We start from the raw sequence: 25,587 nt of genomic DNA on the forward strand, positions 1-25,587 counted from the left end.
ACTTGGACTTGTTCAATACTATTAAACCAAATTCCCTGTCAACTCTTAAATTCAGTTGCCACCCAGAATGCTTTTATGTATGATCGGACTGGTTTATTTTCCCCTCTTTCGCTTTACGCATGATGCCAGGACAAGTCTTTGTAGTGGGTGCTGATTGGTGGGGGTTTTTGTTGTTTTGTTTTTTTTTTGTTGGTGCTGGCAGAAAGAGGAAGACGGTGAGATTCTGAACTCCCTGGGCCGACCGGAGACCACCTTTGAGCAATCGGGCCTGGGTCCAGGCCAGGAGTACGAGGTCAAACTGGAGGTGGTGAAGAACAACAAACGTGGACCGCCAGCCTCCAAGAATGTCGTCACAAGTGAGTCTCCACATTTATACTGGCTGATTTGTTTTTTTATTTTATAACAGCATCCTCTATGTATTTAAAAAAAGAAAAGCATTAACCATTAACCATACTGAACAGACCCTAACCTCTATATTTATGGTCTTGCTTTTTAAACATGTGCACATATAGCATACATTACTTTTGTCATTCATATCATATCAGGATTTTCTGAAGCCAATTGGCATAAAAAAGATTTATCTCAGCTGAAATATGTTTATGTATTTTAATTTCTAAATACTTTTTGTATTTTAAGCCTGGGCAATTTTTTTAACATTTAGTCCTAAAAAAACACAGACAGTGTCATATACAGAAATAGGAATCACAATTGTCATTTATAGTTGTCATAGTTAAATGCAAGTTGTTACTTTTCAATATACGTTCATTTGTTCCTGGGTTATCTGTCGTGTAGTCAGAATATACTGGAAATACCCTGACATGTCAGCATCAAGTGGTTTGCTCATTCGATAGCATTACACTGCTGTGGTTTAGTACGGGCAGTAAAATGTGATATGGATTTTCAGATGTCTGCTTTATTGACTTTATCTAGCTAAAAGCCCAAAAGGCTTCTACCACTCTGAAGGGTTCAGGCCTGAGGATCATGTAAAATGAGGAAACAGGGTTTTAACTGTAACTTCATCAGCAGCAACCAACAGTGAGTTTTAAGGTGTCCTGACTGGGGAATATGGGGAACATTTTTATGTGCATAAGAAGGGAAAAAACACCTAAAACTGGCACTTCTCGTTATTTAACTTCAGCTGCTGCAAATGAATTTTACTTCAGACCTGGATGTATCTGGTTTCACTGGGTAAATAGAGAATGCAGATTTCACTGTTATCACTGTTATCTAACAGTACCGAGTTTAAAAAAAACAAAAAAACAAAAAACAAAAGGCAACAGAAACATCAAATGTTAAATATTGTGTATCAATACTTTCTGTATAACAGTGTACAAATGTATGAAAATCAGGTCAGATCTTCCAACTTCCAAAAACAGTATTGTTCTTTGAGGTACGTACGTGGAGCCTCCTATGGGTTAGCCTATGTGCTTCATTTTGTGCTACCATTAAGATATAAGCCCAGATAGGCATTTTATACCCTTAGAAGAGAGTAAAATACTGTAGCTGTTTCTCTGTGTTTACATTTTCTGTATAAACACCTTGTTGAAGGGGGGGCAGGTATAGCCCCTCACCCTATCAGAGCTGAGATGGGCTCCTGGGACCTTGAACAGGATAACTGGTGAAGTAAATAAATGAATGAATGAATACATTTCTGCATATGACATTTTTTTCAACTGATATATTTAAAAAGCTTTTTGACACACACACACACATACACACACATACAATATAAAATGTAATGCATGTTTTATATGTCTTACATTTTCTTAAGCATACATGTGTTAAACACCACATGGATTATGAGGTCTGGTGTTCTTCTTGTCATTCAGGCTCTCTTAATGTCTCCCATTATGCCAGCTTGCAGGCCATACTCTGGGATTTGCATGCTGAAGGGCTAATTGTATGAAGTGTATCGCTCAGCTCTCCCCTCTCTGTTTCCCCTTCCTACCTAACCCACCATGTGTAGGAGGCACCAGTCAGTCAAGCAGTCAGACTCAGAGGGCAGCTGCCTCCCAGAAGAATAGTACCATGACACTCAAACGACACTTTCACAGTCTCCTTAGAAGACAAATCAGTATTAAGCTCAAATGCAGATTTTTCATTTTATCAGCCCCACACAGCGGCTTGACTTTCCTAAACTTGCTTACGTGTGACAAATCAATTTGAGCAGCAGTGAAAAGGCACCCTTCATGGAGCTGGGAATTGATAGTTTGAATAAACTATTAATGCAAACAGGCTGACACATTTTCAGCACCTGCATTACTGAAATGATGATATCCCTCTTTTCAAGGTCTGTGGTCAGCAACTTATGAATAGGCAAGATATGACCGGCATAAAAAATTTCTTTTTCTGCTCATATACAAATTCTTGCTGAACACAAATGCTGTTTTTACATTTTAACTCAGGAAAATGTCAGGTGATTCAAGTTAGGACATCGTCCAAGTTGTTATACCTCATATGTGGCACCTAATACCTCATATGTGGCACACAGCAACTGAGTTTTGCTAATGACATCGTTACCTCTTCTTCAGTGATCGATGGCCCAAGCCAGGTGAATGTTCGTGATGTGACTGACACCACTGCGCTGGTGACCTGGTTCCAGCCCGTGGCTGAGGTGGATGGGGTCACCATCTCCTACGGACCTAGCTTGAACTCCGCCGATCGCACTTTGGTGGAGCTGACCTCTGCTGACACCCAGTACCATCTGGGAAACCTCACCCCTGACACAGAGTACGAGGTGTCTCTGACAGCGCGGCGGGGAGAAGGGACCAGCATTCCCATCTACGAGTCCTTCCTTACAGGTAACACCTGTCATTATTTGGTTTGATGCCCCTCCCCCTCCAGGTAGACTTCAGTATTGAATACTCTGTGTGCGCCTATAACACAAAAATAATTCTTGTTCGTGAATTAGTACAGCAGTTCTTCATTTTGTCAGAAAGAATGTTTACCAAAAATAACATGGAGGGAGCTTCGTATTGTTGTAGGCATACAGTTTTAAAGAATTACAACTGCCCATTGCATTAACAATTATTATTAACAGCTTTACCAGAAAAAAACTTCCTTTGTGTTTTCCACTCTCTGACATCACCTCCTGAAAGATTTGACAATTTTTCCAAGTGAAATCCCTTGTTTTTTATGATGCATTAATTTTTTTTAAATTTGCATGTGCTGCCCAGAACATTTCCTTACATCATAACCAAAGAGATCAGCAGGCTGCTGAAGCCACTCTTCCAGTTTTGGTGGTTACAGATCCTGATGCTCCTATTACCACTGGGATCACTTTGGACTTTACCTTCTACATCTGCTCCAGTTGCTTCCTCAGGCCCTGGTACTTCTTTATTTTTCCATCCTCCTTCTTCCTGATGTTGCTCCCTGCTTGGATTCCCACATTCATCACAACTGCAGTCTCCTGCCCCTTGTCAACTCACCACTATGTCTTTCTGGAATTTAAAGTCCCATGGGACCTTATCCCAGTTGCCTGAGAACAACAGGACTTGGGAAATTTTAACCGATATGTAACACAGATGTTTCTGAACACTATCCCAGCCACTTGGTTGTGCCTCTCAGTATATGTATACACTGTCCCAGCTTGTATCTTATGTCTTGCTACTATGTGCTGGAAAGTCTCTGGGGCACTTTTGTACAGCCTGCAACTTGGACTGTGTTGGCTGTGGTAGACTCCTGCCTGCATCTGGTGCCTAGAGCTTGTGCTTGCGTCATCTATGCTCAGGAGGTGGCGGATGGCCGTTCTACTCCTGAATCCATATCTGTATCTGCTCTATGTGATATGATAGCTTAGCAGGCTTAGGCCTTTGCAAAACAGCAATGGTGACAGTGTATCACCATTGGATATTCCAAACTTAATAATGCCTCTGACTTAGTCTCCAATGTTGTCTTTCACAATTCCATTGAGTTCCCGATGAAAGTTACCACTGCACTATTAGAATTGTACAGTATACAACACTCTAATATCAATGTGATTCTTTCTTGTAGCCGATCCATCCATGGATGAATCATTTCATTGCAGAATTGAGGGAACAGTAAAACAGTAAAGGCTGATTTCAAAATGATCAGTATCTATCGTATGTTGGTCCCTGTCCAGACTTTCAAAGTTTAAAGATGACCCTACCTGCTAGATATGCAAGTTTTTTTCCTTTTTTTTGGAATGCATAAATGTTAAAAAGGAACATAAAATTGTTATTCTGACACATTAGGGTTATCGCTGATGATGATTTAGACCTCAGTTAATGCATGAAATCTGCTATTATCCATTATATATTACTGCTATTTTATACTATGATGATAAAATAATTATATGTGTGGCTTCTACCAGTACTGACATTAACCTAAAATTGTACAAAAAAGATTAACGATATATGCAAGAGAACCAGGACCAAGAATGTGGAATGCACTGCTACTCCTAATAAGTCTTACAGTACATGTGGTGCACAACATATCATTTGTCTTAATGCATGGAATAGAGAATTCTGCTCAACTAGCCTAATGGATCTATATAATGTGCCTACTATTGTAAAAAAAAAAAAAAACATACAATAAAGCTATAATTCAACAAAAATGTCTTCAAGGCACTTTACCTTTAAATATTAGTGAGAAAGCCCCAACAATCACTTGAGGTTTTGGTGTAAAGGGAACTTCTTGTTTTTCCTTTATTCATAAATGAGAAATCCATTTACGTTTAGGTCAGGGTAAGGTTACATTTATCTAAAGTATATTTCTGCATTGTAGACCTGGACGCCCCCAGAGACCTGCAGACAGTAGAGCTGACAGACGAGAGCATCACTCTTGAGTGGAAGAACAGCCGTGCTCAGGTCGACAACTACCGCATCAAGTATGGACCTCTGTCTGGTGGAGAGCACGAAGAGCTGCTGTTTCCCCCAGGACCTAAGGACTCCACTCAGGCCAAGATCACTGGTTCTGTATCACAAACAAACATCTATCCAAATAACATACTGCTGTTCAAAAATAAATCTATATTAGCTGTATTATATTAGATGTCTATGTAGCTTATAAAGGCTTAACAAAGAACAGTTAATTGGAAAATGGTAGCATGACAGATTTTTGTGGAATTTCTGTAAATTTTTATCTGCTTATAATTAATGTGCAAAATGTTAGGAAATTATTAATAAACCATTTTATTGGTATGGATAAAGAATAATTATAGTGATTAGCTATATATAAGCCTACCTACCTTGTTCTTCCTGTTTCGTTATGCCCATAAACTGTTTATGCATGACCACTGGTTTGTCAACTTGGATTTTCAAGCCTTTAGCGTTGTTGCCCGTACCATGTTGGCATTGTGAACCAAAGGTAGCAATATATGGGTGGGAAGGTTGAGTGGTAAGTTAGCAGCTAGTGCTAGCAAGCTTGGTTAGCAAACTGCATCGGTAAGGGTAGTGCATTAAGGACAGGATGTGATTCAGGTGCAGCTCAATGACTCTACTTACATGAGGTGGAAGCCAGCAGAAAGCTGGTGTTCACCATATTATTCAACTAATTTATATGCACTTGTTTCATTTCAGCTTAGTGTGGGATTCTCTGCTGTGTTTTACATGTAACACCTCTTTATGCACACAGAGTGGAAAAGACATGTGAACATTACGCAACTGCAGTACAAGCCTCCCAACAAGTGTATATCTAAGCCCAACATATCAGGTCTGTTTTTTAACATTCACAACTAAAGAGAGGCCAGCAGGGAAATGTGCTGTCATATGCTCAGTTAAAGCATGATTCAAAGACAAGCTTCCTACACATCAGTTAAAAAAAACACAAGGGAATTTGGAAAGGTCCTGACAGCTGAGTAGATGACATTTGCAGAAAAGTAAAAGGTTTATAATATAACACAGTGATAGTGATTTATTAGTCATTATTGCAGATTTGATATAGTAGTTAATTACAGCTGAAAGGATAGATTATACAGCTGTCCTGAAAATGACTTATAAAGGATCATTTTGTTATCCATTAACAAAGTTTTGATACCCTTTGTTTGACTTAAAATTGGTTATTTTTCTCAGAAACTATCAACCTCAGTTGATAGTAAAGCTCTCAGTACCTTAGTGCTATCATATACTCAGTGGGCACTTTTTTCCATACACCTCAGCAGGAACATGCAGTTGCACATGTACATATGCCCACAACTAGCTGCTGTAGTTGAAACAGAGCATCTGAATGGGGAAGAAAGATGACTGAAGAGACTTTAAATGTGACATGATTGTTGGTGCTAGATGGGGTGATCTGAGTATTTCAGAAACAGCTGATCTGCTGGGATTTTCCCACAAAATGATCTTTAGGTGTGTGGGCCACTGAGTCATAGCCCCTCTGGGTGGAAATGCCTTGATGATGCCAGGGGTCAGAGAAAAATGACCCGCACAGCTTTGAGCTGACAAAAGTTACCCAAATAAACCACTCATCCTCTAAGTATGAAAATACAAATCCATACCACATTGTATCACTGGGTCAAGTTAGTGGTGATGTGTGGTTTCTTAGCACAATTTGGATCTCTTAGTACCAATTAAGCCATAAAATACTTGCGTGTTGTTGCTGACCAATAGTGGCTATGCCTTACGTCACAGAGCAGGTTTTCTATCGGTTAGAAGATTATTGGATTGATACCTAACTACTCCAGTCAACATGCTGAATATCCATTTATTCTTCTGTTTGCATCCATCGGACTATGAGAGTGTGTGCAAAGATAAAAGATAAAGACAAAAGTACTGTGAAAGTGTATGTGACAGAGGGACTAAGTCTTACAGTAGAAAGTGTTGTATGACTTTAGCTATTTATTCATTTATGACCATAGAGTTCCCATTTTCTCACGGTTGCTGCCAGCAAGATAACACAAATCCTCTCAAACTTGTTTCTTGAACATGACAATAAGTTCACTTCACTCAAACGGGCTCCATTGTCACCAAATGTCATTTCAATAGAGCTGGGATGTGGCGGAAAGGGAACTCCTTATCATAGATGTGCAGCCAACAACTAGGTGATGATGTCATGAAAGTATTTTTCCAAAATCTCTGAAGAATCTTTCCAGCGCTTTGTTAAATCGGTGCCATGAAGAATTGAGGTACTTCTGAAGGCCAGCTGTGTATAGCAAGGTGTACCTGTGAGTGTTTAATACTCACCAGGTCACAAGTGACCCATTTAGGGTTAGCAGTAGGGTTTGGGTTAAGTTCATGTCCACCCCTTTTTCTAAAAATTTCACCTATTTGAAAGAGCCAAAAAAAAAAAAGACAGTTAAATACAAAATCTGTAACTCTGTATCAAAATCACTGTAAGTTTCATTCTAGTTTCTTAAAAGTACATGTATAACTTGGAGTACAAAACCTAATCCTTATTCCTAAACCATGCTGAAAGAGGGAAAACGAGCCATTAACAAAGCCATGACTTACAGTGATTGTTCCTTAGTTATGGAGAAGGCATCATGGACTTTTCCACAACACATTAACCCAGATGATATCTTTAATATCTTATATAACTGCTATATCAAGAGAATAAGTAAATCTTTGTTAACCTGTACTAAAGGTTTTGTCTAATCAGGGATTTTGTAGTTACTTCTTGCCAGTTGTTTCACTCAGCTGTTTTCAGGGTTTGTTTTGCTGCTTTGTGATCATCTTGGCTCATTAGTATTATGCATCCAAATGGCACAGCTGAAAGGCCCCTGTGGAAAACTAAATGATACAGTGTGAAGTGTTTATTTTCCAAATTCATGGGACAAGCGTTTGTGGGACTCTGTGTTAAATGGCTAGAGTTATTTTCAGCCTGCTCATTTTCCAAGACAGGTTCTCTTTGTTTTGTTTTGTGAAATGTTTGCTTGTCTACAAAAGACCCACTTTATTAGAAAATCACCCAGGAGGGGCTTGGCATTGAGACATTAATTGGAAAACATTGCCGCTTGTTTCGCTGGGAGACTTTGCTCAGACAAGAATAGCAGGCACGTTTTTCATCTCTCTGCATTGCTGACATTAAAAAGCTATGCTTTGAGGCGGATGAGTTTTGTTTTTATTGTTTGTTTGTTTGTTTGTTTCTACACTGTGCATTCAGCATGGTAGGATTAGAAACCATGAGAAAAAAGACCCTCAAAACAAGCTCGTAGTGTCTTTGTCTGGCCACATTCTTTGTCCTTGGGAGGCCCGGCTCATGAAAATAAAGCACTGTGTCCTTTCAGCTGACGCCCCCCTCTGCTCCACACACACCTCAGCACTTCTTTCACACACTTATTATCTGTAATTGCCTTCACGCTCGTGATTTTATTGATAATGAGTTTCCTGGGCATTAGGTGTAATTTCATGCTGTAAGGCTCTGTGTGCGATGACCTCTGTGGGAGTTAATAAAGGCGATCAGGCCCAGAGAGGGCTTAATTGTAGAGACTAAAGGGCCTCTGGAGCCTGCTATATCATAGCAAGTAGTGTTTCTGCTTCGCAACAAGGGCCCTATAGATCCATCAATGCAAATATAACACTGATGTTCTGCAGCGAGTGCAGGCTTACCATGAAATGCAATTAGGCTGCAATCTATTGTGCAATAAAGCCACAAGAGAGTGTTTTTTTGTGCATTTGCCATAGGCATTGGAGCCATTAGCTGAAACAGCTGGCCACTTGACTACAGAGGCTCCCCGTCGTTCATTTGTTGACACCTCAGTGGATGTGAACACGCAAAACATGACATAGCTTTTTATTTCCGTATCAGTGTTTTTAATGTTACCCTGTTCTGTAGGCCTGAGACCCGGCACGGAGTATGGGATGGGTGTGACGGCAGTGAAAGATGAGAGGGAGAGTCTGCCCACGACGGCCAATGCTGTGACCGGTGAGATGCTGACACTGACACACTGTTTTTAATAATCATGTTCTATATGTAACGGGGTTTTTTTTTCAGAGACAAGATATCCTTTTGTGATTCCTGCTACACTGATAGAATTTATATGCTAATTCTACAAATTGATATTTAAAAAGAAACATTCATTTTTTGGACAAGGCTCAAGTTTTGGTTCGAAGTTTACAGTAGTGAGAGAAGTCAGGGTGGCACCCACCACTCCTCAATATTCATATGAATGTTTTTGGCTTTATTCCCTCACGGCTGAATCGTCTGCTTTATTGTAAAATCTGCCATATCGTTATGAGACAGTCACCTTTTCTTATGCATGCTAATGTAGACAGGAGGTGCGTCCATTTTTAAAGTCTTTAGAATTGCTGAATTTTCAACAGATTTTTCAAATTGATTGACATTCATTTGCTATTTATTTGATCCTATAGACAGAATATTAGAACAGGTTTTAAAGCCAGATGGCCCACTGGGCCTAAGTTGGTCTATAGCTGTTACATTTACTAATATATCTTATTAGCACTAATCGAGAAGTTAAATCATTTGTCTTCCTAGAATTTTGTGGCCTCATGCTGGAATATCTATAAATTTCTTTTTTTCTGAATGCGACAGTTAGCAGTTAATGTTATAATGGATAGATAGTCTTACAACTTTTCTGATGGGTATCCTATAGTATAACAATAGTTTGGAGACTAAATAATCAGTGTTTCTTGACTATAATTGTGCACCAAGCTTTATTCCTTCAGAATCTATTACCTCTCGATAATTCTGCCCTTTTGTTTCACTGCTCTGATCAGTTCTTTCAAATCAGATCTAACCACGATAACATATTGCTTTGGCATGCCATCAAATGATGTTTTATTAACTAGTATAGTAGTGGACGTCAGTAAGCATCAGTAAGGCAGCAAAACAAATCTAAACAGGAAAATGCAACTGTTGAAAAAAGGCCTTCAGTGTAATACCTCCCCTCTTTCACACACCATCAGCCCTCGATGCTCCCAAAGACCTGACTGTAACAGAGATGACCGAGACTACTATGATGCTGGAGTGGAGGCGTCCCTTTGCCAAACTGGACTCCTACAGGCTGGTTTACATTTCCGCTGATGGTCACAGGGCTGAAGAAGTGATCCCGGGCAGCTCTGAAACTCACACCCTGAGGGGCCTGACACCCGGTATGCTGTATACCATCAACATCAGTGCAGAGAGGGGCCGCAGAAGCAGCGTACCTGCCACCATCTCAGCACCCACAGGTCAGCACGGCTGAACACATGTGAAAAGAGAAGTTTCTAGTGAAGCAGGAGTGGTTTGTTTGACATTATAGGTTTTCTGAATTGTCTGGCAGAAAAAAACGTAGAAAGAAAAGAGAAAAGAAAAAAGAAAAAGAAAAAAGAAAAAAGCGTCGAGAGAGGAAGCCGAGCAATCTTGATAGCTTTTCTGCTGGCATTTTTGCCAATGAGATAACATTTAACATTTTCAGATACCCAGATAAGAAATGATATGTAACCTATATTAGCATTGCCACCATCCACTCCACATTTATTATACTCTGTCTCCAAATTGTTAGCACTTGTGAACCCTGCGGTTAGTTTTGGCCAAAGCACTTCCACAACATTGCTTATAATGTAATACCGCACAAAAATAGCTTAAAATCTGAGCAGGTAAAAACAAAATGAACCTGCATACCACTAGAACTAAGTCAGCTCTTAGCTTAAGCTGAGACTTGGTCTGCATAATTCTATTGCCTGGTTTCAGCTGGCGATGCGTGACAGACTCACTGAAGTTCTTATTGACCAGAGGTTTATTTACATTTCATTATTCGTTACAGCAGCCACACTGACGCAATGAATTGAACCCATTGTTTGCTTCTCAGTTCAGTGTTTTAAACTCCTCATTTCCCCATTGATAGACTGTGGGTTTATTTTTTCTATTTTCCAAGTTTTCCTTGGATGAAAAGGCAAATAAGGTGATGGTGGCAAATTTTTCATGCTGTGGTCTGAGAGCCTCCAAGGCAAATATTTCACTGTTAAACCTTCTGGTTATGTAACAAGTGCTCATTAAATGCATAGTAACAGGCAAAAATTGATAACCTTTGAGGGAAAAGGTGAGCCATTGGAATAAATATGTTTTGATATGTTATTGGCTGCTGCACCGTGCTCTTTATGTTCACTTGTTTGTGTGGTCATGAATAGTACATATGAGTGAACCCCGGAGTATGTGCGTTGTGTATTGGTAGGTTCATGAGGCTTGGGGTGGGGTTGGGGGGTGGTTGTATGGATATGTGTGCGCCATGCACAATGTTCATTCATGTGATAATTGTTGGTGTGAGCCCCGCTCCCCTCTGGGTTTGTGCGATTTGACCACGATGAACTGTGGGTCTGTCAGATAAAAGGCCACATGCTGAGACTTCTGTTAAAACATTGTCTCTGAAATCAGCAGCCCTCTAATCCACAGCCTGGTTGATACTTTAGCCTTTATCGTATCCAAACACGTAGTGCAAACACAGATCATGCTCTTGTTGCAGGAGGGGCTCAAGGAAAGAGGAGGGGTGGAGTGAGGAGTCTGGGAACCTTACAGTCATCAAAAAGTATCAAGAATTTGATGTCAAGTCTTTCAGATAAGTGTGCAGGGAAATAGTGGCAAACCAAAATGCACCTTTCAAAATCCAAATAATTTTAGAAGCAGGATATAAAATTTAGATACTATGCAATAAAAAAAACAAAAATAGGGAAATCAGGTGCCACAGGCAAGGATTATCATAATTTAAACTAATCAGCTGACTGAGTTTGGATCACAATATCTGACTTCCGTGAATATGCGCATATTTGCACAAAGGAAAACTAAACCCACAGAGTTACCCTATAATCAGCTGTCCTGAAAGCCTTTTACAAAGTGTTGACATATTTGGATTTTGGCAGTTGCTGCAAATTCTGCCAAGAAGTCAGTTTATATGTGACTGTTTCCATCAAATTTGATTCATGGTGCATTAACAACCTAACATAATAGAACAGAAAGAGAAAGCAAAACATTGTGAATAAAGCAAGATCAATGTCCTGCATGCATTGACATGATCTGTAAGGTCTGGACACTGCCTGGTGGAGAAGTTCAACTATCATTCTTTAAATTAACACACTGAGGATGAATGAGTATCAAATGGAAGATATCCATATAAGAAGGTGATATCTTAGGGGACCATTTGATAATGTCATTGCACACATCTTCAACCGCATGAGCAGATTTTAAGGGTTCTCTCAAATTCAAGAGAAAAAAAAGACATTCCCATCACCTCTATAGTAGACTTTAACTAGACCTTTAAGATTTAATACATATAGAGTAGAAGTGCTATAACAGCATCTCTGTAGGACTTGCTGTGGCCATTGCTACATTCTTATGTAGGGAAGAAACATAAAATGCAAAACAAGACAAACAAGCTTAAAAGAGATTTTTGTAAAGGCTTGTTTTATATGTTGAAAATTGAAATTTCATTCATCTCAATTTAAAGCAGCACAAACACTAAAATCTTAGAGTCACGCTTTGCTAAACCAAATATTGAAATCGCGGCTAGATCTCACTGAGTTAATGGGAAAGTTTTTTTCCCCTTCTGTTTGTTTTAAGTTAAATAGTATTTTTTTGCCCTGTTAAAGACAAAGCGTACGTTTAAGTTTAGAAGCTAGCTAAAAAGAAATTTATTTTTAGCTAACTATAGTAAATATATAGTTAGTTAGGCTAACTAATAAGATTAGAGATCAACTTTAGAGCCTGGGCGAAGAGAAATATCGGTGAGCCTGGGCTGAATCACTGAACAGGACCTTTATATGCTACTTGCCTGGCATTTAAAGGTTTGGGCCCTATGAAGAGTTAAACGTGTGTTTGGTGAGTATCTGGTGTTAGCTTTTGTGAAACCATGGTGTCTCCATCTAAATACAGACTTTTGGTCCTTTTATCAACACCAAGGAATCCATGTGCCAGACACAGCTAAACTAATCGACTAACTGCTATGACATTTTAACACATTAACTAACATTAAGACAGCCATGAAATTTATAAAAGATGGATGCAGCCACAGTGATGTTACCTGTTGGTTTGTAAGGTCCTGTTTTTGAAGATTTGGCCTGACAGTTTTGGCCTTTGACATCATAGCTTTTTTTTTAAACCTGACATCACAAGCAAGGGACAGATCTGACTGGGACTTTCCATGGAGAGTGCATGCAGCACACCTAGAAAATCACATGGCAGGTGAGGCCTAAAGAAAACCCTGCCTTCAAGTTTCTTCTGGTTTGTACCATAATTGACAAAATAGGCATCATGTTGTATTTAATAATTGTTAGGTAGGGGGCTGGATTTTAGTACCTTGCATTTTATTATTAGACCTTGAAGGTATGTCCATCTTTTATATAAAGTCCATGGTGAGGGCCAGTTAAGCTTTTTTCTTTCTTTTTAACCTCAGATGAATTGTGACTAAGTGAAAAGCTAATGTTCACTTCTTGGTTTTCCTACATTAACTCCTCTGCTTTCACATTCAAAAGCAATACACAAGCATTTCTGTAATGGTTTATATAGCACCGCAATGCAACCGAAGCTTATGTGGTCATAGGGATATTTCCAAGGGTTTTACTGATTTACAGTGTATGGTTTTGTTTTTCTATATATTTATCATCTATTATTTAACAGAGTCGACAAATTCCAAAATTATATCTACTTACAATTATAGATGTGCGGCCCTATGCTTCACCAGGAGTCTACAGGAAAATTGATTGACAATTATAGATGTATGTTAGAAATCACTTAAATCACTCTCTGCTTTTCATTGCTCAATCCAGTATCACAACAAAATATGTACATATTTATATGTCCATTTCATGCTTTAGAGAGGCAAAGCGTGAAATGGACATGGTGGACCAGCATGTCGATTACATGCTTTGATGTAATTCATATGATTGCTATATAAGGAAAATTAAAGAAAAGATTAGGGTATTTCCAAAAAACAAAAGACTCAATCTCTCTTTATACTGTAGGCACAGAAAATGGTCATGCATTTTCCTTGTCAGTCTGAGCTTTCGGTAATCAATGATCAGCTGATTCCAACCAACCCCCACCTTACATTCCTATTGTCTACCATCCCATTTACTCTCTGTTGTGCCGCACAGTGAAAGAGGATAATGGGAGCCTTGATGTTTACCTGAGCCATCTATCTCCATCTCTTTCTAATCTACTCTGTGAATGCTTGCACACACAATGGACTACAATTACAGGCTGTTCATGGCTCTGCATGGCCTCCCCGTAGGTTTGAAGTGGACAGCGTACTTCTGCCGCACTGGCCGGGCTCCGCTGCACCTTCAAATGTTAATGGCTCATTCACAGCCATTAATGCACACAAGCTGCATCAGCATATCTGCCAACTGCTCTCTATCTTTATGTCTTCCACTGATATGGTAATATAGAGTAGATGGCTATAGGTAGACAATGATAATGGGGCTATTTGTTCTCTCTGGTCTTTTGTAGTGGAAATATGAGAATATTTCCATTCTGGACCTTTTCTCCTTTCTCCTGACGGTGAAATGAAATTACTGAGTGCTGGAGAATTGTCTTTCCCCCTACATGTGATTATATAGTTCTTTGTTGGTTGTTATATGTTTCACATCTACATTGTTGTGAGTTTTTGTCAACAGAAAATGTTCCAAAAGAACCTAAAAAAATTTCAAAATGTGTGTCCATCGTGTGATCAAAAACTTCCAGAAATTGGCATACCCACAAAAAAATTTACAGATCTCTATTTATTTGATAGGAATAATTCATCTTAAGGAGTACAAAGCGTGACACTGGTAATTTGCACAAAGAGGTTGATTTCCAACTCGTGTCCCTTGTTGGGTTTTTCACATCCACCATACACAAATAAAATATTCTAATATTCAACCACATAAAACTAAAATACAATATAGATACATAATGACAACGAATTACAAATAATACACATAATCAGATACATTCATGAAAGGAGATACATTCCTAAAAATAATCTTCACTTCAATAATCTTCATTAAAAAATATAGTCTAATTAATTCAAATGACCTCAGCTCTGATTATTATTATTTTTGGGGGCCAGTTTGCACTAGCTCTCAATTGCATACATATTTTTTAAATACAAGTATTTGAAACATTAATAAATGAAATTACAAGCAGCATATTGGTACATCCTAGTAGCATATCACTGACTGAAGGAAATCCAGGTTAGATCGCATGGTCATACAGTAAGTACAGAGAAACTGTGTGACTTCCAGTGAGAGATTAAAAAAAACAGCTGTTCTTTATTTTCATAGCACTATTCCTCGAATGTTTTGATCAGCACTTGTATGTTTGTGTTTTAAGGTTTGACCAATATATGAAGCCAGATGTATTTTCTATCATCTTAACATCCACCAGGTTGGCAGTGATCATTCTTTATGGGATTATCTAGCCCTTGAAAAGCAAGCTTAACCCTACCCCTAAAGAGTTCACCGGTGACCTCGTGGATATTAAGCAGTTAGAAGTGTGCAAATGAGTTGACCATCGGCTTTGCCATATGAATTGGTCTAACCTTTTGTTGATGTGTTTGTCATCACCCAGAGGAGGAGAAGCCCGTGGTGACCAACGTTACAATCAGCGATGTAACGTGGGACAGCTTCCTCTTGTCCTGGTTTGCCGACGATGGGGCTTTTGAGTCTTTTCTGATCACGGTAACTGATGCAGAGACGGACGCTGAGTGGCAAAATCACACTGTGCCCGCTGATGCTCGCAGCCTCGCCATCACCGGCCTCTACCCCACCACCTGGTACAGAGCTATTGTATACGGGGTGTACAGGGGAGCCCCATTAGACCCTGTCATTGCAGAAACCATCACAGGTATCAATGCAGTCAATTCTGGGGCCTAGCATTTTCCTCTGATTTGTTCTTTTTCTAATTGACACAGTCCTGTAATCTGTCCTTCTCTCTGTGAATTTTCTAAATTACTCTGTTCAGCACTGCCTTGAAGTGTGGCAATCACTAATAGGTGTTATACAAACACTTGTTCTTGTGCATTTTTTTTTATACCTTTGGACCTCTTTCTTGATATGCTCAAAAATGTATCAGATTGCAAAGAATTTATTTTTATAAATCTTTGAGAATGAAACTTTTAACTAGGTATGCTTCAGGTTTGGAAATACATTTTTTTTTTTAAAGTATACATAAAGGCAATTTATCAGCCCTTGCAGTGGAGATTACTCTTTGCAGGGTAAACAAAATCTCTGCGCCTTCCAGACACTGTGAACAATCCAAATCCCCAAGCAACACTCCTTCATCAGCCATCCATCACACGCGTATCCCTGCCTTTGATGCAGGGATCGTGAAATGGGCTAACACTACAGCGCCCACACAAAACTCATTCAATCTATATTAGTCCAGCCGCAGAGCTGCGTTTGATCCACTTGTCAGTCTGCCTGTTGGTATGAGTCCAGCCTGATACCTGATACCAGCACCTGGTCTGGTATGTGAACAGGGAGAAACACGTCAAATGAGAAGGTCAAGGTGCACTGGTTTCCCCTTCCCCAACACCAGTCATTATCAGTGATTAGCATGCTGTAAATCCCAGTATGTCTAATAAGAGGTCTTTAAACATCGAAAGCATATACTACCAAGAATGTTGGAGAATGTAGTTTTACATTAAATAAGGGATACAAAAAATATGACACAATTCTTTACAGGACCATAACAACTGGAATCTGAAAGACCCTTTAGACTGTGACTATCTTAAGCAGGTCTATGGTAGAATTAGGACTAGGATACTGAAAACAGTGGTACTAATGAGATATGGTGTGGAGTCGCTTCTGTTCTGGGGCATAAACGGTAGATAGAGTCAGTCAAAAAAATGTTTTATTTTCTGAGAGTATACTAATTCACGATTATAAAAAGCAGTGCTTTTGGTATTCATTTTTCTCAGATTAAAAAAATTAAGACCAGTCTAGTTAAAAAGAAAATTTGTGGAAAAAGGCTAGAGAGAGAGAGAGAGAGAGAGAGAGAGAGAGAGAGAGAGAGAGCAGTAATCACAAGCAGGTGAACTCACACACTAATGAGGGTGGGGAAGCCGGGAAGTAAAAACCGTGCTCTAATATAAAACGGGATGGAATGAAAGAAAGATCAAGTGTAAGTGCACAATGACAGCACTGTCAATATTCAAAAACACTGAGGTAAACAGGTAACAGAAACACAGATCATTATAAAGATTTTGTGAAACACATGAAATATTGTGCAGGCTTAAAAGTCAAAAAATAAGTAGCTGAGTATCCAACAGTATCATTCAGCATTTGACTGATGAGGATCATTCATGTGGAAGAAAGATGGTAGGACTGATGGAGAGAGGAAAAAACCCTCAGGCTCTTTTGTCACTTTGTGTGAGGCCTCTCTTCTGTATGCATCCCCAGTTCCCTCAAGCCTGGACTGCACTTCATTCTCATGCTGCCGTTGCCCCTGGGCTCTGGTGCTGGGGTGCCAGGGGCTTCTGGGGCCACGCAGAATATGGCATGCGCTCAACACGGCCCATTGTCTGCATGCTAATGGTGTGGCAAAACCATCTTAACATTTTTCATTAGCATCACTTAATCCATAAAACATTCCGACTTGTGAATACAAGCGCTGACTAATTATGTTATGCACGGTGGCCGTCGTCGGTCTGCTGAAGAAGGACACTGCAGGAAAAATAAAGTTGTCGCTGAGGATGGAGTGAGGAAACTTTGATTAACAGAGAGGGTGTTTTATACAATGAATGACTGGAACCACTGAGAGCACCCAGAGAAAGCTCAGTTCAGAATCGTATCCGTACAAGCTATTATCAGGCGAGACTGGGACCAGCCCTGGGGTTCAGCTTGCAGACCCCCTTAGCAGGTTAGCTGGCGCCGGTGTGTACCTCATCCACTAACAGGCTCCTTTTTGTTCCCTCAGGTCTTGAGAGGGGGTGGAAGTGTAGAGAAGGTGGAGGCGGTTGTGAGAGGGGGAAATCAGTAGCAAGCTAACACATGTTAGCTGATGGATGTAGCTCTCTTCTCTCTTCCGCTGACCAGCTGAAGCCGGCTGGCGGCTAATGAAGAGTGACAGCTCCCTGGGATTTGTGTGCTCTGCTTCTCATTTCCACCGCTTTTTCTCACAACAAATGTCTCATGGTTTTTCCCTCACATTAAAAAAAGGGGGTTTCAGGCTAGTTCAATGACCCCTGAGACCCTCACATTTGGTGTTGTGTTTTAATGAGCAGTGGCGCTGGGCTTCACTGAGCCTTTCTTGAGCCCACTTATATCTACTTCTATCCAGGCTGCTTTAAAAGCTCTGTCCAGTCCGTGTATCCATCTGCATGGCTACCGGAAGTTTCTCTGACTAATTAGCAGCAGCGAACACATCCTCAGGAGAAACAGAGCTTTTTCTCCCACAGCTGTAGACTCCTGCTGTGTCTCAGCCTTTCTTCCTATCACTGTCATTATTAGAAGCTGCTAATGACTGCTTGACTTGGCTTTTACAAGTTCACATTCACACAACCCCATCTGTATGCACATCTGCAACTCAATCTACTTTCAGGATTTCACTGCTATTTTGAGTTATTTCCTTTGCTTCGAAATTCATAGTATTGGAAACATAAATCTGAAATGGGACCAAAATTGTTGCTTTTACTAGGCTATAGAGATTTTTATTTTTGCTGTAAAGTTGGACTTTTCAACATTTATTGAGATCATTTTTAATTTTGACAGCAAATTTTGATTTGGTTTTCGCCATCTGAATTCTTTTAGTTTTAGTCAGCTAAATATCATAGGATTTCCTTACATCAAATGTAAAATGTGCCCTTATGTTTAATTTTCTGTTCCTCCCAAGTGTTGATATTTTGTCACATTTTCATGAGGAACAGGAACTTGTACCCTTTCCAGAAAAATTGAAGAGTTGTACCAGTGTGCAGAGAAGGATTATAGAGGTACATCGAACATTACTGTACAAGGAGATTACTTCAGATTATATCATCCGTGGCTTTCTACACAATTTATTTTGTTCTGATTGGATCTCATCTCTCTATGATGAAAATTACACTGATTAAGATTTACTTCATTTTGGAGTTAGCCTCAATTCTGCATCTGAGGAAATGCAGTATTTTAAAGGCCATAAAAGCTATATGTAATCTATACTTTTCTCAGACTTGATAAATTATTCCTGATCACAGTTTTGACTCAGTTTTTTCTTGATTTTATTAATACTGCCATTAAATGTAACAGATCAGTCACATAAGCCCTAAAGACTCCACTTTGAATTTTGTTTCTTTCATGTTGTTGTACTAAAACTCTTCTCTTTCCACTCTGCAAAGTCAACATGTTATACGCCTTTTTTGTTTGCCATCTTCTTCAAATCTTAAAGTACTCCACAGAGAGCCAAACTGACTATCACCCCTGTCACTCAGAGTACGAACCGGAGGTGCAGTCTCTCCTAGTCTCCGACGTCACCACAGACAGCTTTCAGCTGTCCTGGATGGCCGAAGAGGACTCCTTTGACACCTTTGTCATAATGGTCAGCCAGGCCAAAGGCTTAGACCAACCAAGAGAGCTGGTGCTAGGTGGTGAGGAGAGAAGTGCGGTGATGACAGATCTCAATGAGGATACCGAGTACAAAGCTGAAATCTTTGGCCTCATTTTGGGAAGACGCTCCAAGTCTCTCTTGGAGGTGTTAAAAACAGGTACACAGTGAAAAGATGGAACGAGAGGCCCAAGCTGTGAACTGGAACTCTGGATACGTCTTGTCCGCGTAGTCAATGTGGAATGGTGTCATATCCTGTCTTTGGTGGTAACAGCATGAGTAGTAGCTGTGCTCTAACTTTCGTCCTTTATAAAGTACATCTTTTTGTCTACTAACCTGGTACCAAAGCATTACAGTATTTTTCCAACAGACATTTGGGTTCTTTTATGTCTGACAGTACTCCTGAGATGCAGATGAACAACCAGGTAGATTAGGCAGTGCTGTTTTCAAGGCTGATGCTGGATAAGAATCTGACTTTCACGTGGGTTTTACTGAGATCAGCCCAATATTAAAAGTACTTGGTATGGTTGAGATGAAGCAGTAACACTTAGGATGCATTAAATTATAGTATTATTGTAGTTTTAACCTCATGGCATCCACCAGTACACCAGTTAACCACTAAGGATAGGGTTAGATTTGCTTCACATTTGAGTCACAAGCTTAAAAAGCAAGTCAAAAATCCAAAATCACTTGTATATGCCATATAGATGAGACATTCGTGTAGAGGTGTAGATTTGAACCTAATCCTAACCCTACTCTGAATGTTAAGAGGGTAAAGGAGATTTCACTATTCCCAAAGTGGTATTAAGGCCTGTTAGTAAATGATCCGGTATAAAGAAGTGTGCATGTGTGCACATAAGTACATCAATCTGAAGTATCAGAGAAAGGCCATTCAAACTGCATATTTTCAGTCGAGCCGCACTCAGGACACGTACTTAGCGCTTTACTCTTTTTTCGTTGTGTTGATGTGGTCTTTTATTAATTCTTGTCTGAATGCCCCTGCCAAAGGTTGTCTTTGATATCTTGACCTCATGTGCCGTTGTCTCTATGTAAAGAAGGTGGTGGTTGTCCATGTCATATAAAACTGCTGCCTGTGTCCTCCATCATCCCCCCTGAGGTAAAGGATTTAGTCTTGGGTTGCGTGGCGCATGCTTCACTTTTGTGTTACCATGAAATGCGAGCAAGTTAATCTCTTCAGGTCTGTCACGCAAGATACCGCAGCTCACTTTTAACTGGGAACAGTTCTGTCTGTGTGAGCCCGGGCCTCCGCAGGCCCCCTTTGTCTCTGGACTTCACTCTCTTTTATGCTTTCCTGCTTTCGCTCTGCTCTAAAATGAGTGCCTTTCAGTGGTGGATCTGCCCTGCTACAGTGTCTGTGTGTTTTTTCGTGTCTGTTTCTTCACTCTGTTGGAGGAAATCCTCACTAGAACATGTCAAAACTGTTCACTGATTGATATTTGCTTCTATACAGTGCTTTCTTAGAATTCTAAAAAAGGCAGTACACATACTGACTGATGCTTCTGTTTTTGTCTTTGTCCCCATCTGCTGTTTCTGTCTTCCCTTTGCCAGACCTGGGTTCACCCAAGGGCATTCGCTTCTCCGATGTCACTGACACGTCTGCAACTGTTCACTGGGTGACCCCAAGAGCTCGAGTGGACAGCTACCGGGTCACTTACGTACCTGTCTATGGAGGTCAGTATTTTTATGAGTGCGGTGGGACAGGGAACATTTAGACATGCTGTTCTTAAGATCCTCCAAAAGTCGCACACAGGAGATCTCTAACCATCAACTGCATCCATGATTGCATTAGGAAAAACAGATTTTAATATCTGGCACAGCAGTATGAAACAAGCCTAGATTTGGATGACTATAACCAGCATGGACATTCTCACTGCTTTTAAATTGCTCGTCCATTCATCAGTTTATGTTGTAACTCTTTTGTCCCGACATAGACAGATGCTGCCCTCTGTTGGCTACTGATAAGTGTGTCTACTGAAAATCAAGAAAATTGACCATCCTATCACAATAGAGTCCTGTATATTTTGTGACAAAGAATAAATTATTAACAAATTAGTTACATCACGATGCATGTACAATTCAAAACTGAATAAGTGATCAAGACTCAAATATTTTCAGCACCTAGAAAAATTCCCACAAAAAACTGTATCTGTAAAAAAGGGCTTTTGTTCATCACTAACTTTAACAAGGTAGAATAAATAGTAGGAAAATACAAAGACATATAGACATATAGGCAAGGTTTAATAAAAATAAAATCAAATATAAAATCCATCCACCTACTAGTATTTTATCTGCTTAACTTAATGTCAGTTCAATTCAGTTTTATTTATACAGCACCAAATCACAAGGCACTTTATATTGTAAGATAGACCCTACAATATTACATACAGAGAAAAACCCAATAATCACATGACCCCCCCCCCCCCCCCCCCCCCCACCCCCCATGAGCAAGCACTTTGGCGACAGTGGGAAGGAAAAACTCCCTTTTAAAAGGAAGAAACCTCCAGCAGAACCAGGCTCAGGGAGGGGCGAGGCCATCTGCTGCGACTGGTTGGAGAGAGAAGGGAGACAGGATAACAGACATGCTGTGGAAGAGGAAGTGTACAGCCCAGACAGGTGGAAAGTCCAGCAATGAAAAGAAAGAAAATTATCTGCAAACTAATAAGAGTGTTATCTGGCAAATGTTTACTTGTTAGACTTGAAGTGATGGTGAAATGCAATATAGAGACAGAGCTGCTAAATGACTTGGAAAAGTAACACGTTAACTGATGGCCAACTGCATGTGTATGGATTATGGGTATGACAGAAGTGGTTAAATCATTCATCAGTGGGGAAATCCGCATGACTAAGAACAAGAAGGGATGAATGAAGATTCTTCTCCGATGAAAAACAAGTACTTCACTACTTCAGCTAAGTGTTTGTTCATTCATTGAAAATGATGTAAGTTATCAAAATCCCCAGGTAACGCCAAGACACTGTCAGTGGATGGTTCTTCATCTCAGATTGTGCTGCCTAACCTGACACCCGGAGTCACTTACAAGGTCACTGTGATTGCTATCAAGGGGCAGAGGGAGAGTGAACCTGGATCTGACAGCGTCACCACAGGTAAAATACACACACACACACATTCGTAATGCGAAGAACAGATTTGTTGGCCACAACAGTATTAGACACTATATTATAACTATGATATGATGTTGTAGTGTGGCTTTGTACCTTACAAATTTGCAGTGTTAAGACAAAGAGAGACAGTTAAAAACTCTGGCTAGTTAAGGTTAATTTTAGCCTAAGCCAAAGCTACGCTAATTAAGCCACTGTTTGCTTTAAAGAAACTATATGTAGATTCTTGTGTGTAAAAGGTTCAAGCCTTCTGAAATTATCCAAAGCATTAAATGGAATGTGAAGAAACAATTGTGATGATCCTATGTCTAAACCATGTATTGTGTTGAAGCGATAGCAAGTAAAAAATAACTTAGGTGTAACTGTACCTTTGTGTAATACCACTAATGCTAGTGTAGTACCACAACAACTGGCAAGCTATTAAGAGCACATTATGTGATCAGATACATGTATGTCATTACCTATAGTGCTATTAAAAGCTATTAAATAGGAGCACACATCCAGAAACATCTCAACACATGCAGTGACAAAAGCTGTCTCCTGGAGTTTTACTCTCATTTTGCTAAGAGCGAGTACGAGTTTCCTATAATTAATCTGTTCAGTTGGTCAGACTCATCCAAAATATATATATTTTTTCAAACAACAGAGCAGCATAACGTTGAAGATAAGGACAATAAGAACAGGCAATAAGAGTGAAATAATAAATACACAGAATATACAGTATATACAGTTTTAAAATTACACAGTTTTAAAATTAAAGTGACTGAAAGGTGAATAAATAACTAATAATATATGTTAGTGTAGTTTTCTCTAACTGGTTTTGTTTGCCAATTTAGTCAGCTCACACTCTTAATTTAGATGGTATGTGTGTGACTGTGTGTTACAGCTCTGGATAAACCACGTGGTCTGAACGCAGTCAACATCACGGACAGTGAGGCTCTGCTGCTCTGGCAGCCCGCCATCGCTACAGTGGACGGCTATGTCATCACCTATAGTGCAGATTTAGGTAAGTACTTATGTGTGTACAACTTAGCACAGACAAGAACAAAAGAAATGTTCAAACAAAAGACAGTTCAAATTTTCATACTAAAGCAACATGATCAATGTACCAATACTGAGTTGGCATATTAAAAAAGTAACATGTGACACATAAGTCATAAGAAAGTTTGCTGCCTTATTATTATTTCTAGTAGTAATGACTTTATAAAAAGAAACCAGTTTAAAGATGTTGTATGCAAGTATTCTATTTCTGTAACGCTCATAATTATAAGCATGAATATTTTGAGATTTACTGTGAAGGTTTGGTTCTTGTGTCTTGGTTCAGACAGATATCATTAAAGTACATTTAAAGAGTGTACATAACAACTTTAAGTGAACTAAAGTGAATTCAGTGGAGTATTTATTCATCATGATGTTAATGTTCAAGTTGACAGATAAAGGCTGAATACTTCCTCTGCTGGTGTTTGTCCTTCAAGTTTGATTTGGTTTCTGTACTTTGTGTTTCTCAGTGGCTCCAGTCATGGAACGTGTGTCAGGAAACGTGGTGGAGTTTGAGATGAACTCTCTGGCACCAGCCACACACTACACTGTGAAGGTCTATGCTGTGCGGGACTTGGCCAAGAGTGCAGCCACTACAACAGAGTTTATCACAGGTGTTGTTTCCCTGGTGTTTTAAATGATTAGTTAAACTAATACAAATGGGAAAAGCTAGTAGAAATCAAGCAGTCTGTCAGATTTCTTCATTATAACTGTAACTGTATGTATGTCAAAATCTGAGAGAGCAACATCATAAGAACCGACTAGTGCTGCTGTGCTCTAGCTTGCAGGCACTACAAATAAGGCTTCATGACTGTTGTGAAGTTATGTAGAAATCTGTAAACAAATGTAAACAAAGTTTGGATTCCTTCAGATGTGGATGCCCCCCAGGACTTGGCAGCCAGTAACATCCAGACAGAGAACGCCATGCTGACGTGGAAGCCTCCTCGTGCTGACATCACCGGCTACATGCTCAGCTTTGAATCTGCAGACCGCACCATCCGGGTCAGTACACAACTTATACTGCTCTCCGAAGGCCAATGCCGATCCAACTGTAGGTTGAGTATGTGGAACATGTTCAGGAATGTTTGTTTCATCCTTCAGGAGGTGGTGCTGAGTCCGACTGCGGTGTCATACAACATGGCTCAGCTCAAAGCATCCACCGAATATACAGTCAGCCTGCAGGCCCTCGCTGGACCAAAGAGAAGCAGAGTGATCACTACTATCTTCACCACCAGTGAGTAGACTCCTGCACACACTAGAAAGGTTTCAAGTCACTGTGATGTCTATTTATAGTGTTATCAGTAATGCAAGGACAAATAGAATATATAGCCTTTTTACATTCAGTTTTAGAGATACTGAATTAAGCTGCTAAATCAGGGCTGTCAATTATATGGCCTGTGTTTAAAAATAAATTCCAGGAAAGGGTCAAACATGGTCCAAAGGATGACTTAAAGGAATTACAATCTGTTTCTGAACTCTTCATTTCACACAGCCAGAGGTCATCATCTTCATCAGTTTTACGGATTTCCTACTGACAGATTATTTAAACCGTGTGGTCACATGGTTTAAATATAAGCCATTGAGCAATGCTAACCTGTCTGAAGTTACAGCAGCAGTGTTTGTAATGACATCGACTGGCTCAGTGTGAAAACCCAAACGCAATTTTTCAGTTCTGTAATCTGATGGTTGATTAAATGTGAATGTTTTCACAATTTGTATGATTTCCACACATTATTCAGGAAACAATAAAAAAATAAGATGGTTAGTGTTACACTGTAAAAAAAAATTCCAAAAAAACCCCAGTAATATTCTGGCAGCTGGGGCGCCAAAATAATACCAGAAAATAACAGAAAATAACTTTCTCATAAAAATACGGTTATTTTCATTAATGACAATACAGTTTGTTACCCTAATTTTACATGGGATTTTGCCTTTTTCAAGTGTTTTTAAACATTAAATTAGGAACATTTTAAAGTGATTAAACAATGAAATTACCTATAAACAAGATCAATGAATGCGGTA

At 39.6% G+C, this 25,587-nt stretch overlaps 1 protein-coding gene across 5 annotated transcripts in view; it reads left to right on the forward strand.

The window, feature by feature from the left end:
* The window catches only part of LOC113033543 (tenascin-like), a 124,887-nt gene that overhangs the window by 90,518 nt on the left and 8,782 nt on the right, over positions 1-25,587 (forward strand). For 3 of the 5 annotated variants that reach the window (XM_026187446.1, XM_026187448.1, XM_026187447.1), the window contains 12 exons: positions 203-356; positions 2,532-2,801; positions 4,747-4,932; positions 8,734-8,823; positions 9,825-10,088; positions 15,439-15,714; positions 20,959-21,081; positions 22,369-22,512; positions 23,414-23,533; positions 24,036-24,179; positions 24,437-24,567; positions 24,667-24,799. In XM_026187446.1, coding sequence (XP_026043231.1) covers positions 203-356; positions 2,532-2,801; positions 4,747-4,932; positions 8,734-8,823; positions 9,825-10,088; positions 15,439-15,714; positions 20,959-21,081; positions 22,369-22,512; positions 23,414-23,533; positions 24,036-24,179; positions 24,437-24,567; positions 24,667-24,799 — 2,035 coding nt within the window. Of the gene's footprint in view, positions 1-202; positions 357-2,531; positions 2,802-4,746; positions 4,933-8,733; positions 8,824-9,824; positions 10,089-15,438; positions 15,715-19,276; positions 19,550-20,958; positions 21,082-22,368; positions 22,513-23,413; positions 23,534-24,035; positions 24,180-24,436; positions 24,568-24,666; positions 24,800-25,587 lie in introns of all 5 variants that reach the window. The other 2 variants (XM_026187450.1, XM_026187449.1) reach the window with 2 other exon arrangements.

The sequence above is a fragment of the Astatotilapia calliptera genome, chromosome 12, assembly GCF_900246225.1.
Source record: "Astatotilapia calliptera chromosome 12, fAstCal1.2, whole genome shotgun sequence".
NCBI lineage: Eukaryota > Metazoa > Chordata > Actinopteri > Cichliformes > Cichlidae > Astatotilapia > Astatotilapia calliptera.